Source organism: Panthera pardus, unplaced genomic scaffold (genome assembly GCF_024362965.1).
Source record: "Panthera pardus isolate Hobbes unplaced genomic scaffold, ASM2436296v1 HiC_scaffold_16, whole genome shotgun sequence".
NCBI classification, from domain to species: Eukaryota; Metazoa; Chordata; class Mammalia; order Carnivora; family Felidae; genus Panthera; species Panthera pardus.
The window spans coordinates 103504433-103519287 of record NW_026526721.1 but is presented as its reverse complement, the minus strand read 5'-3'; the positions used below and the strand labels follow the sequence as shown (position 1 = coordinate 103519287).

Sequence of the window (14855 nt, the reverse complement as noted above, 5' to 3'; positions counted from 1 at the left end):
CACTCAGCAAGGAGCCCAATGTGGGGTTTGATTCCACGAGCCTGGGCCTGTGACTTGAGCCAAAAGCAAGAGTTGGATGCTCAACTAACTGAGCCATCCAGGTGCTCCTATTTATGGTTACTTTTAAAAATCACTCATAATATTGTTTGAATAGAGACAGCACAATCTGACTAAATAAGAGATTCATGATAAGAGGAAACATCAATTTACCAAAAAAAAAAAAAAAAAAAAAAAAAAAGTCACTTTAAACAGTTTGGCAATCCCAGAAAAGGTTACACATAAAGTCACCCTATGATCCAATTAATTCCACTCCTCAGTATATAACCAAAAAAAATGAAAACACAGTTCCACACAAAATGTGTAAGTAAATGTTCATAGCAGCCTTATGAATAATAGCTACAAAGTGGAAACAATGCAAATGGCCATCCACTGATGAATGGATAAACAAAATGTGATATATCCATAGTTTGGAATATTATTTAGCAATTATTCAGCCACTAAAAGGAAGGAAGCACTGTTACATTTTCGTTACATGTGTGAACTTTGAAAGCATTATGCTACCTAAAAGCAGCCACTCACAAAAGATCACATACTGTATAACTCCATTTACAGGAAATGTCCAAAATAGACAAATCTAGAGACATAGAGAGTAACTGGGAAATAGAGATTGCTCATGAGTTAGAATTTTTTTGTAGTGATAAAAATGTTCTAAGATTGATTGTGCTAATGGTTGCACAATTATGTGAAAACACCAAAAAACACTTTAAATAAGTGAATGGTGTGGTATATGAATTAATTTCAATGAAGTTGTTTAAAAAAAAAAATTGCCAGAAATGTAGAGGGGAAAGGATTAGAACCTGTCAAGCATCTAATTGCTATTTTTTTTGGATTCTGTCACTAGCGGTATTTATACTTTTAAATTCTGTAATTTTTTTTCGTTCTAAATACTGATATTAGTAAAAAAAATTTCCTTCACATCATTACACAACGAGGTAAACTTAATAAGAAAATCACAAACTGGACACTTAAAATGGTGATTACTATAGCATATGAATTACCTCAATAAAGATGTTAAAATTTTTCATTTAAAAAAGGGATCACAGGATAATGTCTCACGTTAACCTTAAAACAGTCACAGAACGAAGAGCCACAGTCACAGCTCCTCAAACTATGAAAACCACTAAAAACAGCACCAACTACTTTAGAGACTGAATGGCTTTGTGAAAAGCCCAGAAAATAGTTTCTATCTCAGTCAAGCAAATGCTCACAGTTCAGAAACTGGTGATGGGAATTTGAAGATCTCAGTACAAAAAAGGACAGAGGAATAACATAAAAAATACTTCACTTTCTTTTCAAAGCTAAATTCCTGATTCAGACGCAGGATTGAACTATTAAAAAAAAAAAAAACCCACCTCGATTTACCTAGACTCTTAAAACTAAAAGCGAAGTCTTCTATCGAAAATCTGTGTTGTGTGTCTATGATTTCACCCTCACACTTCATGTAGCCTAACCACCTCAGGAGCAGCTGTATCGAAGATAATGAAGGGTGGGTTTTTTTTTTTTTTCCGCCCTTTTAAAATAATAAAACGTTATGGTGCCATTCCATAACCCACCCCATCCCCCCACTACCACCACCAGCAGGTGGAGGGAAAGGATACTGTAGACTAGAGGATGACAGCTTTGTATAACCCTGTGGACTTTATATATAAGAATGCAGCTGGTGGTCTCTCAGGAGGGGATAAAGAGATTTGTGAGCAAGCTGAAATAAGGGGTATTCTTTGCCTGGAAGAGGGCACACCGTGAGCCACATCTTGAATCAGCTATATCCAGAGTAAAACACAGGCCGCTGGAAGGCACTGTTAGCATCACCAGGATGGCCTCTCACGCCGGGGGTGTTTTTTTCAACGGAGAAGTTGACTCCTGTAGTTTGGATATTGGGGGGAGGCAGGGGTAAAGCGGGAGTCGGGAAGACCAGAAAAAATGCCTTTAAGTGGAGACGCGGACCCCGCAGGGGAAGTTCCGAGCCCCACTCGGTCGCCACACACTTGTCCCCCCACCTCCCACCGCCCTCCTTTTCGCGGCGCTAGACGTCGGGGCTCGGGGGACAGCCGGAATCTCCGCCGCTGCCGGGGCTGGGGCCGCAGCCCGGCCGAAGCGGCGCGGCACACGCACGCCTCCTCCGCACTCGCCGCGCCCGGCCTCCCTGCCGCGCGGCCCAGCCCCTCGCACCCGCGCCGGCTCCCCCCGGCAGGCCTAGGCCGCGCCGGCCGTACCCCAGCACCTCGCTCCCCGGCGGAGGTGGACCAGGCCCGACACAAACTTCCCGGCGCGTTCACAGAAGCGTCACGGACGGGCCGGCCCCCAGCGCCATTCCCCCGCGGCCCGGCGGCGGCACCCGCCCCTACTCCCCACACTGGGAGTCCCGGCGGAGATCGGCCCGAGGCCCAAAGCCCCCACCCCTCCGGCGCCCCCGAGTTTACCTCCAAGTCGCGGCCTTTGTTCTTGAAATTCTTGAGCCGTTGGTTGTCCAGTTTCTCGTTGTCCGCCATGGCCGGGCCGGTGACTCCTTCCCCCGCCCGGGCCCCGCGGGATCCGCCCCAACCACCACGCCGCACCGACACTCCCAGGAACCGGGCCGCCGCCTGAGCTGCAATGCTCGCCGGGCCGCCGCTTCCTTCCTCCTCTCACCTGCCTCCGCCTCGGCCTTCTCCTCCTCTCCCCGCCCGCCCCCCCCCGCCCTAACCCCAGCGCGACGGCAGCTCCAGAGAAGACAACTGCGGGGCCGGGCGGCGGCAACGGCGGCGGAATGTGCTGCCGGCTGAGAGGGGGAGGCAGCCTCGATCTGAGGGCCCCGGAGTCGCGGCCACGCCCATCACCGCCAGCCCAGCTCGCCGATTGGTCAGCCAGGCTCCCGTGCGCTCGACCAATCAAAAAGGACGATGGAGAGCGGGGGCGGAAGAGAAAACGGAAAGGGGAAGAGAGCGGCGCCGGGAGGGAGGGCCGGAGGACTGGAAGGCTGGGAGGGGCGCGGCGGGGCAGGGCGGGGAGGGACCACGTGCCTCCGGAGCAACCCGGAGGAAGCGAAAGAGAATTGGACGACTTGAAGGGAGGCGGGGAAGGGGAGGCCGGGGTAGGAGTTGGTTTGCTCTTGTCGGGGCTGCCCCAGACCTCTGTGTTCCAGGATTGCAGCAGAGTTAAGTACATACTTCTTTGTCGGGTGCGCCCTCTCTTCTAGGGCATTCCTTTCGCGCTCTATTGGCTTTACAGGAAGTGGGAGCTGCGCCTCGGCTCAGTTCGCCGGGACACGCCTTCCCGTCCTCCCAGCCCCCAGCCGGCCCCAAACCAAACTCCATTCCCAGGTTGGGGGGTTCCCGCTGTGTGAGGGCTGAGCCTCGGGGTTTGGACCGGCAGGGGTGACGTGCGTTCGGGAGTCGCAGCGGAAAGCGAGAAAGGCAGTGGGTGGAAAAGGGAAAGGATGCATTTGACAAATCTGATTCATCTCTTCAGACCAAGTCCCCGCAACAGGTAGGAACTTGGAAGCGCAGATGATCCGGTGATGGTACCGCCTCTTAGGTATTTCGTTTTAGAAAGTTAAAGAAGCTACTTGGCCACAAAGTACTAACTTCTGGAAGACGGGGATTGTGGCACCTGACATAATATAGTGGTGTAACTGTTGAGAAATGAAATGAATTCCCAAAGGAATACATTTCTATCAGAAATGTTATTACTATAGGCAGAAATAACACAAACTACAAAGGAACGTATTCAAATGCTTAAGAAAATGGGAGAAGGAAATGGTTTAAAAATACATTTACCAACGAATAGCGCCTCAAATGTGCAGGGAAACGAAGTAGGCAGCAGCAAGCAACTCAGGTCGGAAGGAAAGGGGGCGGTGTAGGAGTATTGGGCGCGTTTAAATTTGGCAAGGTATGGGGATTTCTTTCGAGAACTCTTACTCCTCGCCCGCCTCCTTCCCTCCTACTTCTTTACTAATGTACACACACACACACACACACACACACACATATATATATATATATATATGTATGTATATATATGAGTAGAACAACGTACTGAGAGATAAAACCTTTAAAATGAGAATAATACTTGCAAAGTTCTCAGTACTTTGTATACTTTCAACCGCCTAGGCAAACAAGCTGTACCTGGAAATAATTCACTCTGAAGGTTAACTTGAATGTAAGTTCATTGCCGATCTTAAAATATAAATGAAATTCATTATAGATCCTTATTCACCAAAGAATAATTTAATTGAAGTAACATTGCACACTGGAGCACTGGTGTTTTCAAAATAAGTTTAGTTGAAAAGCTGGAATATATGTGTGTGTCACCATTACGGATTTTTGTCATGAGCAGGATTCTAGAAAACCTACTGCTGGTGAATTCCCACACTATGAATAGAAGTTATCTTGTCAATATGCATGTATAGATGAATATTTTGTACTTCTTGGAATAAATTCCATGATAGCTTTCAAGATAAAGTTTATGAAATCATCTATCATTCTGTCTTTATTTCTCGCAGCTACAACTGATTGTCTCCCGTAGTTAAACAACTTCGCAAAACTCTTTGCAGAATACTCCTAAGAGAAGGGTGTGACCACAGTTACCCACTGTAAAAGAGGCAGTACAAATAGGAAATAACCACAAAGTGATTTAGTTTCTTTTATTATTATTTAATGTCTTTCGAAGGTCTCTGGCATGTCTCCGAAGTCAAGGAACGAATGTGTTTTGTTCTCTGTCATGTATTCAGAAACTAGTAGTGCTTGGCACATAGTATGCCCTCAGTGACTTTGACAAATATAGGACTTGAATCTAAGTTTCTTTGAATATATATTCCATAAATTAAAAAACAAGCTAACACTTCTTGATTAAGAAATGGATTGAGGGTCGTCTGGGTGGCTCTGTTGGTTAAGTGCTCAATTTGATCTCAGGTCATGATCTCCTGGTTCTTTGAGCCCTGCATCAGGCTCTGCACTATCAGTATCTCTCTCTCTCTCTCTCTCTCTCTGCCCCTCCCCCACTCACTCTCTTTCAAAATAAAGAAACTTAAAAAAAAAAAAAAGAATGTGGATTGAGAGGTGCCTGGGTGGCTAAGTTGGTTAAGCATCCCACTCTTGATTTTGCTTCAGGTCATGATCTCACAGTTTGTGAGATTGAGCCCTGTGTCAGGCTGAGAGCACCTAGCTGGCTTGGGATTCTCTCTCTCTCTCCATTCCCCACTGGCCCGTGCCCTCTCTCTCTTTTTCTCTCTCTCAAATAAATGAAATATTTTTTAAAAAAAGAATGTGGATTGACTTGTTATTGCTTTTAATTTATACTGGGTCCCTCCTAAGAATTCTTAATTTGGTATCTGCTTCTTCCAGGGATAAAGCTTAGGGAGTAGATCAGACATAGGTTTCAGAGCAGACCCCCCAACATGTTTAAAAATAGTTGTGACACACTTTGGTAAGAGGAACAATTATCCTTAATTATAATGCTTAGGTAGTCTGTTTGATGGCCTAAATTTTTCATTTGAAATTATAACTACCTGTTCTGTACTTCCAGTCCTTCCTAAATAGAATATACACAATTTATCAGACGGGTAAAGAAGTTCTTCCAAGAGTTGGTAATAGCTCTTAAATGCAGATTGGCAACCTAATTGGCAAGATATGGTAGCTCTAACTGTAGTTAGGAGATTTCAGAAATTTAATTTGCTGAATTAAGGAAGTATATGCAGCCATTAATACAATTTCGACAGACTGTTTCACAAATGTTTTTGTGTATATGAAATATAGTCATAATCAAACTACAAAACTTATATATAATATATAACACCTGTTTTTAAATAGGATATTTAATGTCTGCTAACTTCATATCTTGACTTGTTACTACTTTAGTGTAAAAAAGTCTAAAATATTATAGAGCATGAATGTATCATGAAATTCTCCTTAGTCACTTTCAGAATAAAAAAACTTTCTTTGTTCTGCAGCAGAGATTTGTGAAAGGATTTGTGAAGCTTTACATAAGTTTTAGTTGATCAAATGTAATTTTAAAAAGAATTATAATTGATAATTCTTTCATTTAAGAAGTTTGGAGTATTCTCATGATACATACATTAAATTGAAGTTAGCAGAGTGTTTCTTTATAATATGGATCTTATGGTTTCTGTTTGGGGGATTATATACTGGGTTATGTACTGGGTACATACAATTATGTACTGGGTAGTATTTGCTGAAACAGGAAGCAATTATATATATATCGCTAAATTTTTTTAATCAGGTTTTTTTTAGATTTGAGAGAGAGGGAGAGAGAGAGAAAGAGAGAGGGAGAGAGAGAAAGAATCTTAAGCAGGCTCCACGCTCAGCACAGAGTGCAACACAGGGCTCCATCCCACGACCCTGGGATCATGATCTGAGCCAAAATCAAGAGTCTCACACTCAACTAACTGAGCCACCCAGATGCCCCTGTTGCTAAATCTTAACTAAAATGTAATTTGTGTTTTTTATAGTTGGACTCGTTCCTTTTTTGAAAGACAAACACTGGACCTTTGGTAATATACCTTAATTTTCTTAGGAAAACGTAGTTCATCAAGAATTGGGAGACTTCATTCATTCCTCTTTATTGCCAAGACTTTTCTGACTTCCAACTTAAGGAGCTTAGGAAAAAACAAGCAAATAAACAAAAAACTACCTCTTTACTTGGACTGAAGTTCCTGAATGGTAAGAGATGATGAATTAAAAAGCTAGCTGTTGGTGTTAATTTGATTGAGAGAAATGAACCATATAGTTTTTCTTTAACTTAGTTTTTAAGTTTATTTTTTACTAATTAATCGGAGGAAACATAATTAATATGTGTATAAGTCATTGATGACTAGTGGATATCTATTTGTATTGCTACTAAGCAAACATGGTTAGATTACCTAAAGCTTTTTTTTACTTGCTTTTTTATTTGGGCCTAAAATATGTTTTTAATTTTTAAAAAATAACTACTACAGCCATTTAAGAAGCCAAATAGTCAGGAAGATTGATCATGTGATATAGAAGTGTTTCTCAAACAGAGAGTTTTTGGAACTCCCCAAACTTAGTAAATGTTTGTTTAAAAAAAGTTTCTTGGTCTAACAATTTTAGGAACTTAGAGAGTGGGTGGCAGTGGGAACTTTAAGACATTAGTGTTAAGCAGAACACTATTTGGAAACTTGAAATCAGTGAGCCTAGAATGATCATTATCACTCAATTTAAAAATTTTGTGTTAATAGCATCAACTAAGTATAATAACTTACAAATTGGTAGTGTTTCAGAAGTTTGCTTGAAGATTAGTTCTTTGAAATATGTCCATAGAACATAGTCACAATTAGTGGGTAGGTGTCCAGGTTAGTCCACAAAGGCTTTTTTTTTTTTTTTTTAAGTTTATTTATTTATCTAGAGAGGCAGGGAAGGGCAGGAGGAGGAGGAGGAGGAGGAGGAGGAGGAGGAGGAGGAGGAGGAGAGAATCCCAAGCAGGCTCTGCACTGTCAGCAGAGCCCAGTGCCCAGTGTGGGGCTCGATCTCATGACTGTGAGATCATGACCTGAGCTGAAATCAAGAGTCTGACACCCAACCGACTGGGCCACCCAGGCGCCCCCACAAAGGCCTATTTACTTAATCTATAAAGTACTTATGTGAACATCACAGAACCTAATCACATTATGTGGCAATATTTCTATGAGGAAAATATTTGGATTTACAATTTTGATCCAGAAGAGCACATCTTTTTGTCTTTGCCTTTGTGCACAAGGAACTGTGTTAGGTAATGAAGTTACAGGGATTACAGTGTTCCTTACACTAGAATTCCATGCATCAGACATTCTCCAAGTTCATACCTTACCTGATATTATGGGAGCCTGGCCTAGCTCTCACCAGACTCCCCTGTCTTCCAGTAGCCCACATTGGTAAAGAGGAAGGTTAGGATTCTAGGGACTGATAAATAAGGAACTGGGGGTGGATGAGGTACCCAACCTCTTGCCCCAACACTTCTCACTTCAGGTAAACTCCCTACCCCTATTTTTTTTTTCACTTTTTTATTTCTAAATAATTACAGATTCACAGGAGTTAAAAAAAATGTACAAGGAGGTCCTATATGCCCTTCACTCAGCCCCCCGTCTATTGGTAGCATCTTGTATAACTATTATACACTATCAAAACTAGGAGATCGATATTAATACAATATACAGAGCTTATTCAGAGAGGAGGGAAGACATTAGAATATAAAGAATGTATGAAAGTGTCAAGGGCTGCCCATGTACTGGAACCTCTTATAACACTATGCTTTATAAGAAAGAATGTTGCAATGACAGTAATAATTATATTGAATACTTAGCAAACTCTAGGCCTAGGTGTTTTATGTACATGTAATATTTTATTATTATCATTGTTTTTATTTGTATTTCTAGTCTTACAAACAGGTAATTATTGAGCAATTATGTGGCAGGTAGTCTTCTAAGCAATTGATACATATTAACTCATTAAACCCTCACAACAACCCTGTAAGGCAAGTATAGCATAACTCACTTTACAGATAAGAAAATTGAAGCACAGAGAGGATTAGTAATTTGTCCAAGATCACACTGTAAGGAGAAAAGCTGGCATTTAAACTGGGCCTGATGCCAGAGCCAGCATTCCTGATTACCATGTAGGCACATAAACTTCATAGTGTTCATAGTAACCTTTCAAGGTAGGCATTATTCTTTCCATTTTTAAAATAAGGAACCTGAAGTTCAGAGAGATTGAGCAACTCACTCAAAACCCTACCCAGCTGACGAGTGCTGGAGCCGCAGTTTGATTCCAGGTCTGACTAGCTGTAAAACCCCCACTGTTTCTGGTTGACCATTACTGGACTGCATGATTGTGTCCTCCTAAAATTTATGTGTTGAATCCTCATCCCCAGTGTGATGATGTTTGGAGGTGGGGCCTTTGGGAAGTAATTAGGTCATGAGAATGGAACCCTCAATGGGATTAGTACTCTTAGAAAAGAGGCTCCTGAGAGATCCATCATCCCTTCTGCCAAGTGAGATTAGTGAGAAGGTGGGGTCTATGAAGAAATGTGTTCTCACCAGACACCAGATTGGCCACTGCCTTGATCTTGGACTTTCCAGCCTGCAGAACTGTGAGAAATAAATTTCTGGGGGCACCTGGCTGGCTCAGTTGGAAGAATATGTGACTCTTGATCCTCAGGGTTGTGAGTTCCAGCCCTGCTTTGGGTGTAGAGATTACTTAAATAGGAAGGAAAGAAGGAAAGAAGGGAGGAAGGGAGGGAGGAAGGGAGGAAAGAAGGAAAAAAAGAAAGAAGAAATTTCCGTTTTTTAGAAGCACTGCTCTATGGTATTTTGTTATAGCAGCCTGAACAGACAAAACCACCATGCTGCCTCCCTGGCCTATAATACAGCTCTCTCCTGGAGCTCTGTGATATTGTGGTTTATATTAAGAAATATATATTTGGTCCTCCTCCCTGGTTCCTGGCAAATAACTCCTAAAACCTTTGTAATTTCTTAAGTGATAAGAGTTATAGGGGCATCTCTCTTTCTCAGCTTCTGAAATAGCTCCAGAATGAAATGGATGTCTTTTGTTATTCATAACAAGCCCCTTTCAACCACATCTGAATTTATATTAATACAATGACTTTTGGAAAGTCCCTAAGGATACTGGGGGCTGGTTGCCAGGGGAACCAACTGTGTGATTAGCGGGTTGGAACTTTCAGTCCCACCCCACTCTGACCTCTGGTGAGGGGAGAGGAACTACTGGTTGACTCAGTGGCCAATGATTTAATCAAACATGCATTCTTAATGAAGCCTGCTTAAAAACCCAAAAAGGATGGATTTGGAGAGCTTCCAGGTTGGTAGACATGTGGAGGTGCTGAGTGGGTGTCAAGCCAGAGAGATCATGGAAGCTCTGTGCCCCTTTCCCCATACTTTGCCCTATGTATGCATCTCTTCCATCTGGCTGTTCCCAAGTTATATCCTCTTATAATAAACTGGTAGTCTAGTAGGTAAACTGTTTTCCTCAGGTCTATGAGCTGCTCTAGCAAATTCCCCAAATCCCAGGAGGGGGTTATATGAATCTCTGACATATAGCTGGTCGGTCAAATGTACAGGTGACAACTTGAACTTGTGATTGGTGTCTTAAGTTGCTTAGTGTCTGCAGTGCTTAGTCTTGTGGGGCTGAGCTCTTAACCTGTGGGATCTAAACTATTTCCAGGTAGTATAAGAACTGAGTTAAATTGTTCTCACTCAGCTGGTGTCACACAATTGTTTGGTATAGGAAAAAAACTACCACACATTGGTAATCAGAAATGAGAATAGGACTGTGAATAGACAGAAAACAGAACAGGATTTTTTTCCTAAACAGACTCTAAAGACATCTAGTTCTGAAATGCTTGAGGCCATGGTTCTCAAACTGTAGAGTGCTTTAGAACCAGCAAGACGACTGAAAACCCAGATTGGTGGATTCCATCCCCAGTTTCTAACTCAGTAGGTCTAGGACAGCATGTGAAGATTTGAATTTTTAACAAGTGCACACTCAATGCTGATGGCACTCTTTCCTGGAACATAATTTGAGAACTACTAGATCCAGACTTATATCTCATGTATGAAGTGGTTTCAGTCTAAGGTAAGGACAGAATTAAAATAAGGATAAACAGCCTTCACAGTAATAGATGTGATGTGTTATACAATATTTCAAACTATTGCACATGTGAAATAATGGTTATATAGCTCTCACTAAAAAAATGTACAAAATAATTAATGTTTCAAGGACAGAAATTTACAGGCTAGTAATAGCCAATTCCATTTTACTTTTTAAAAATGTTTTCTTTATTTGAGAGAGAGAGAGAGAGAGACAGAGCATGAGCAGGGGAGGGACAGAGAGAGGGGGGAACAGAAGATCTAAAGTGGGGTCCATGCTGATAGCAAGAAGCCCCATGCAGAGCTTCAACCCACAAACTGAGATCATATCCCAAGCCAAAGTCAGATGCTCAACTGACTGAGCCACCCAGGTGCCTCCCATTTCACTTTGAAAAATATATATGTTTGTTTATTTTGAAAGAGAGAGAGAGAGCAGGGGAGGGGCAGAGAGAGAGGGAGACAGAGAATCCCAAGTGAGATTAGTGCTGATAGCTAGGAGCCTGATATGGGGCTCAATCTCATAAACTGTGAGATCATGACCTGAGCCAAGATTGAGAGTCAGTATCCCCATTTCACTTTTTATCTTATTTTATTTTTTTATTATTAAAAAAAAAATGTTGGAGAGAGAGAGTGCGAGCAGGGGAGGGGCAGAGAGAGGGGGACAGAGGATCTAAAGTGGTCTCCTCGCTGACAGCAGTGAGCCCAATGTGGGGCTTGAACTCATGAACTTTGAGACCATGATCAGAGCCAAACAGACACTTAACTGACTGAGCCACCCAGAAGCCCCTCCATTTCACTTTTTAAATAGATTTATGTAATATTTTCCCAGGTCCCTTTGTGCCTCTAGTTTTTCTCTTGAGTTTTCTCAAATGCCATTTTCTTTTTTACAAATACCTATTTATGAGAGGGGGTGGTAAGGGCAGAGAGAAGGAAAGAGAGAATCCCAAACACGTGGGGTTCAGTCCCATGAATGGTGAGATCATGACCTGAGCCAAAAATCAAGAGTCAGCTACTTAACCAACTGAGCCACCTGGGCACCTCTCAAATGCCATTTTCTTGATGGCATTCTTCAAAAAGACTGACTCCATTGAGCCTGTGACATCTAGTCTGAGTTCCTTGTTTTCAGCTTAAACCTTATATCCTCTGCCAGTGCCTTCCCTAGTTCCTTGAAGGCTCAGGCCTGTCTCAGTTCTTGAGTGAATTCCAAGAGGCAGAATGTGTCTCCTAACGGTTCTTCCTCTGCTCAATTCCAGCCCATTTGCCAGACATTCTGGTTTACGTCTACGAACCTCTGCCTCAGGGCCATGCCCTCACAGTTACAGTCAGGAGTGCGGTCTCCTGCCACATCCCGGTTGATCTCCTGGAACCATCTCTGGTACCAACAAAGAAGTTCAGTGTTCTCCATGTTTAGGCACCCTATTCAGAGTGGATTCTTTCAAAACAACAAAAAAGAAAAACCTAATGGTGCTAATGTACAAGTAGTTTCTGAAGCTGAAAATATTGGTGTTTTTTTAAATTACTAAAAAAAATTTTTTTAGCAAGAGAGAGAGCATGTGCATGTGAGAATGGGGGAGAGGGGCAGAAGGAGAGAGAAAGAATCCCAAGCGGTTTCTGTGTTCAGCACAGAGTCCAATGCGGGACTCAATCCCATGACCCTGGGATCATGACCTGAGCCGAAATCAAGAGTCGGACACTCAACCAACTGAGTGACCAGGCGCCCCTGAAAATATTAAGTGTTTTTGATATTTTATTCTTTTCTCCTGGGTTCCATGTTCAAACAGTGGCAACTTGTATTGAATAAATATAATATCTTTATGGTGTCTCTCTCATTTGCCTCCTTTCCATTCTTTGCTCATCCTCTGTCTTGTTCAAGACTGGTAAGAATTGTTTTGTGTTCATGATGTCTCAGAGTTAGAAGAGAACACAAATATTATCTTGTCCAACCACCTATTTTGTGCTTGAATTCTCGTTTGAACAGTTTCATCGTATGCAACACATTCATCAATGGGGAACTCAGTATTTCTTGAATCATAGCCCATTCAGTCTTCATAGGATATCATTACAAAGTTCTTTATGTCAAACACATGTGTATATAATATCACTTAAAAGAAAGTCATTGTAATATTTAAGGTAGAAGCAGTTAAGTATACAGAAAACAAAGGAAAAGTGCATTAAATAGAGCTATTTTTTGCATTTGTGAAAATGATAGATTTCTATCAACTGTAATAGCTTATACCTGTATTATGGGTCCTGTTTTGAATTTTGAGAATAGTAGTGCTAGGCAACCTGATGAAAATTCTCAAGAATATGAGTGATTTTTAGTAGTTTCAATAAAGACAGAACTGATACCCTAAAACAGATGACTACCTTGGATAATTACACATAAGGAGGACTCTCATGTATTTATTAGTGGTTTTTATCCATTACTGAGCATAGATTATATGTGACGTATAGTACCATATATACACATATAATTCAGGAAGATGAATTAAAAAATATAAGATTGAAGACTTTTAAGTACAGAAATTAGTCTTGAAATTCACAACTCATAGGATTTATCAGCTTTCTACTTACAGTTCTGTCATTATCTTATACAACACCCTGAAGTCTTGGAGAACTCAAATAGCTTCAACACATTCTCCAGATGCCTATGAAGTCAAAGGTCTGTAGCTCCTGGTGTGTTAGACTTTGACCTCTGATTACCGTATGATGGACTGCAGAAAAATATTTAACAACAAATCTTTTAATGTTTTTCTCACCCTTTCCCTATTTGGTTGAATCCTGGAAACCTTTGTCCTCTCACCTATATGTACTTATCCCAGCATCATCAGAGGCCCTGTTAAAAGTTTTTGTCTTTAATGAAAATCAGAGTCTGGTAAGATTAAACCATCTTATTTAGAGCCCATTAGATATTAGAATGTCTTGTTCTCTTGTATTTTGGCTTTAACCCTAAGATCTGCCTAATCAAACCTTGATATTCTACATGGCAGAACATAAGCTGCCACGCTGATCCCAAATTAGACCTCTTGGTTTTTAGTTCTACTTATAAATAGAAGCATCAGAGGAAGCATTTAACTTGTGGACATATGAAGTCAACTAATAACTAGTAATATTATTTGGTTAATTCAAGGAGATCACAGAACCATTTAGAGCTGTAGAAAAATATCCATACATGGGTGGCCCAGTAGAGCTATTTAATTCCTAGAAATCAGAAATTTCTGTTATATTTTTATTCCCATTTTTTTCTTATACTTCTACTTCACACATGAAAAAAGGAAAGAAATTACCTATCACTTATCTGTCCTGATAGTCATTATCATAGAACCTCATTAAAAGTAACTAAAATGTGCCACAGAATTCTCTTTGGAGGGCTGCACATCTCTGTTGAATTTCTGCTAGTCCTCTGGAAGGCACTCTTGTGGCATGCGAAGTGATCCAAGGGGTACACCGGCACATTGTTAATCTCAGCACCCTTAATGTGTTAGCTCTTTTTAGGAATAATTTAAACACACCTTGGATTGCCCTTATCACAAAGTGCTGCTCTTATTACAGTACCCAAAATAACAACAGGAGGGGGGTGGGGCAGAGATAGACAATGTGTATATCTCTAACCACCTATCCATATATTACCACACTGTAGTGTATGTCTTAGTGTATATCATATAGTGTAATGGATAGAACAGTGTAGCATATATCTAAGTGGAAAGCATAGCATATAGCCAGGGTCAGCTTCAAGGGCACATCGCTTATAGAGTCTCACAGGGCCCTGCACTTAGAAGGGCCCCATACCTGGTTGAATGCTCAGCTGTCACCATCTTGAAATTTTTTATTTTTTAACAAGAGGCTCCACATTTTCATTTTGCTCTGGGCCTTGCAAATTATGTAGTCTGCCATGGATAATGAAGTGTATATTCTTCTAAATACCTACCTACCCACAATTCATTTTAGCATGTATTCCTTCAATCTAAAAAATAAAAAGACCTATAAAATATTTCTATTTCAAATGTAAATAAGTAATGTAAATATACATAGGAAAATACATACTAGTTTTGTTTTTCATTTAATATATTATGGATGTACTGAAGAATACTTTTTTGTATGTATCAATCATAATTTATTTAACTTCCTACTGATGGACACATATATCTCCTGTTCTTTGCAATGACAGAGTGAACATCCTTGAGTATACATCTTTGCTCACTTG

At 41.2% G+C, this 14855-nt stretch overlaps 1 protein-coding gene and 1 long non-coding RNA gene across 4 annotated transcripts in view; one reads left to right on the top strand and one right to left on the bottom strand.

Moving 5' to 3' along the window:
* KPNA4 (karyopherin subunit alpha 4) overlaps positions 1–2799 on the bottom strand; it is a 68091-nt gene extending 65292 nt beyond the window's left edge. Inside the window, exons 1-2 of one of the 3 annotated variants that reach the window (XM_019440464.2) lie at positions 2481–2799; positions 1783–1920 (exon numbers count right to left, since the gene is read on the bottom strand). In XM_019440464.2, coding sequence (XP_019296009.1) covers positions 1783–1866 — 84 coding nt within the window. In that variant the 5' untranslated portion in view covers positions 1867–1920; positions 2481–2799. Of the gene's footprint in view, positions 1–1782; positions 1921–2480 lie in introns of those variants that run through there. The other 2 variants (XM_019440465.2, XM_019440466.2) reach the window with 2 other exon arrangements.
* A 247-nt stretch (positions 2800–3046) lies between these two features.
* On the top strand, positions 3047–12480 carry LOC128777291 (uncharacterized). Its single transcript, XR_008422526.1, has 3 exons — positions 3047–3525; positions 6571–6716; positions 11905–12480. It is a non-coding gene; the product is annotated as an uncharacterized LOC128777291 (long non-coding RNA).
* Positions 12481–14855: the final 2375 nt, after the last annotated feature.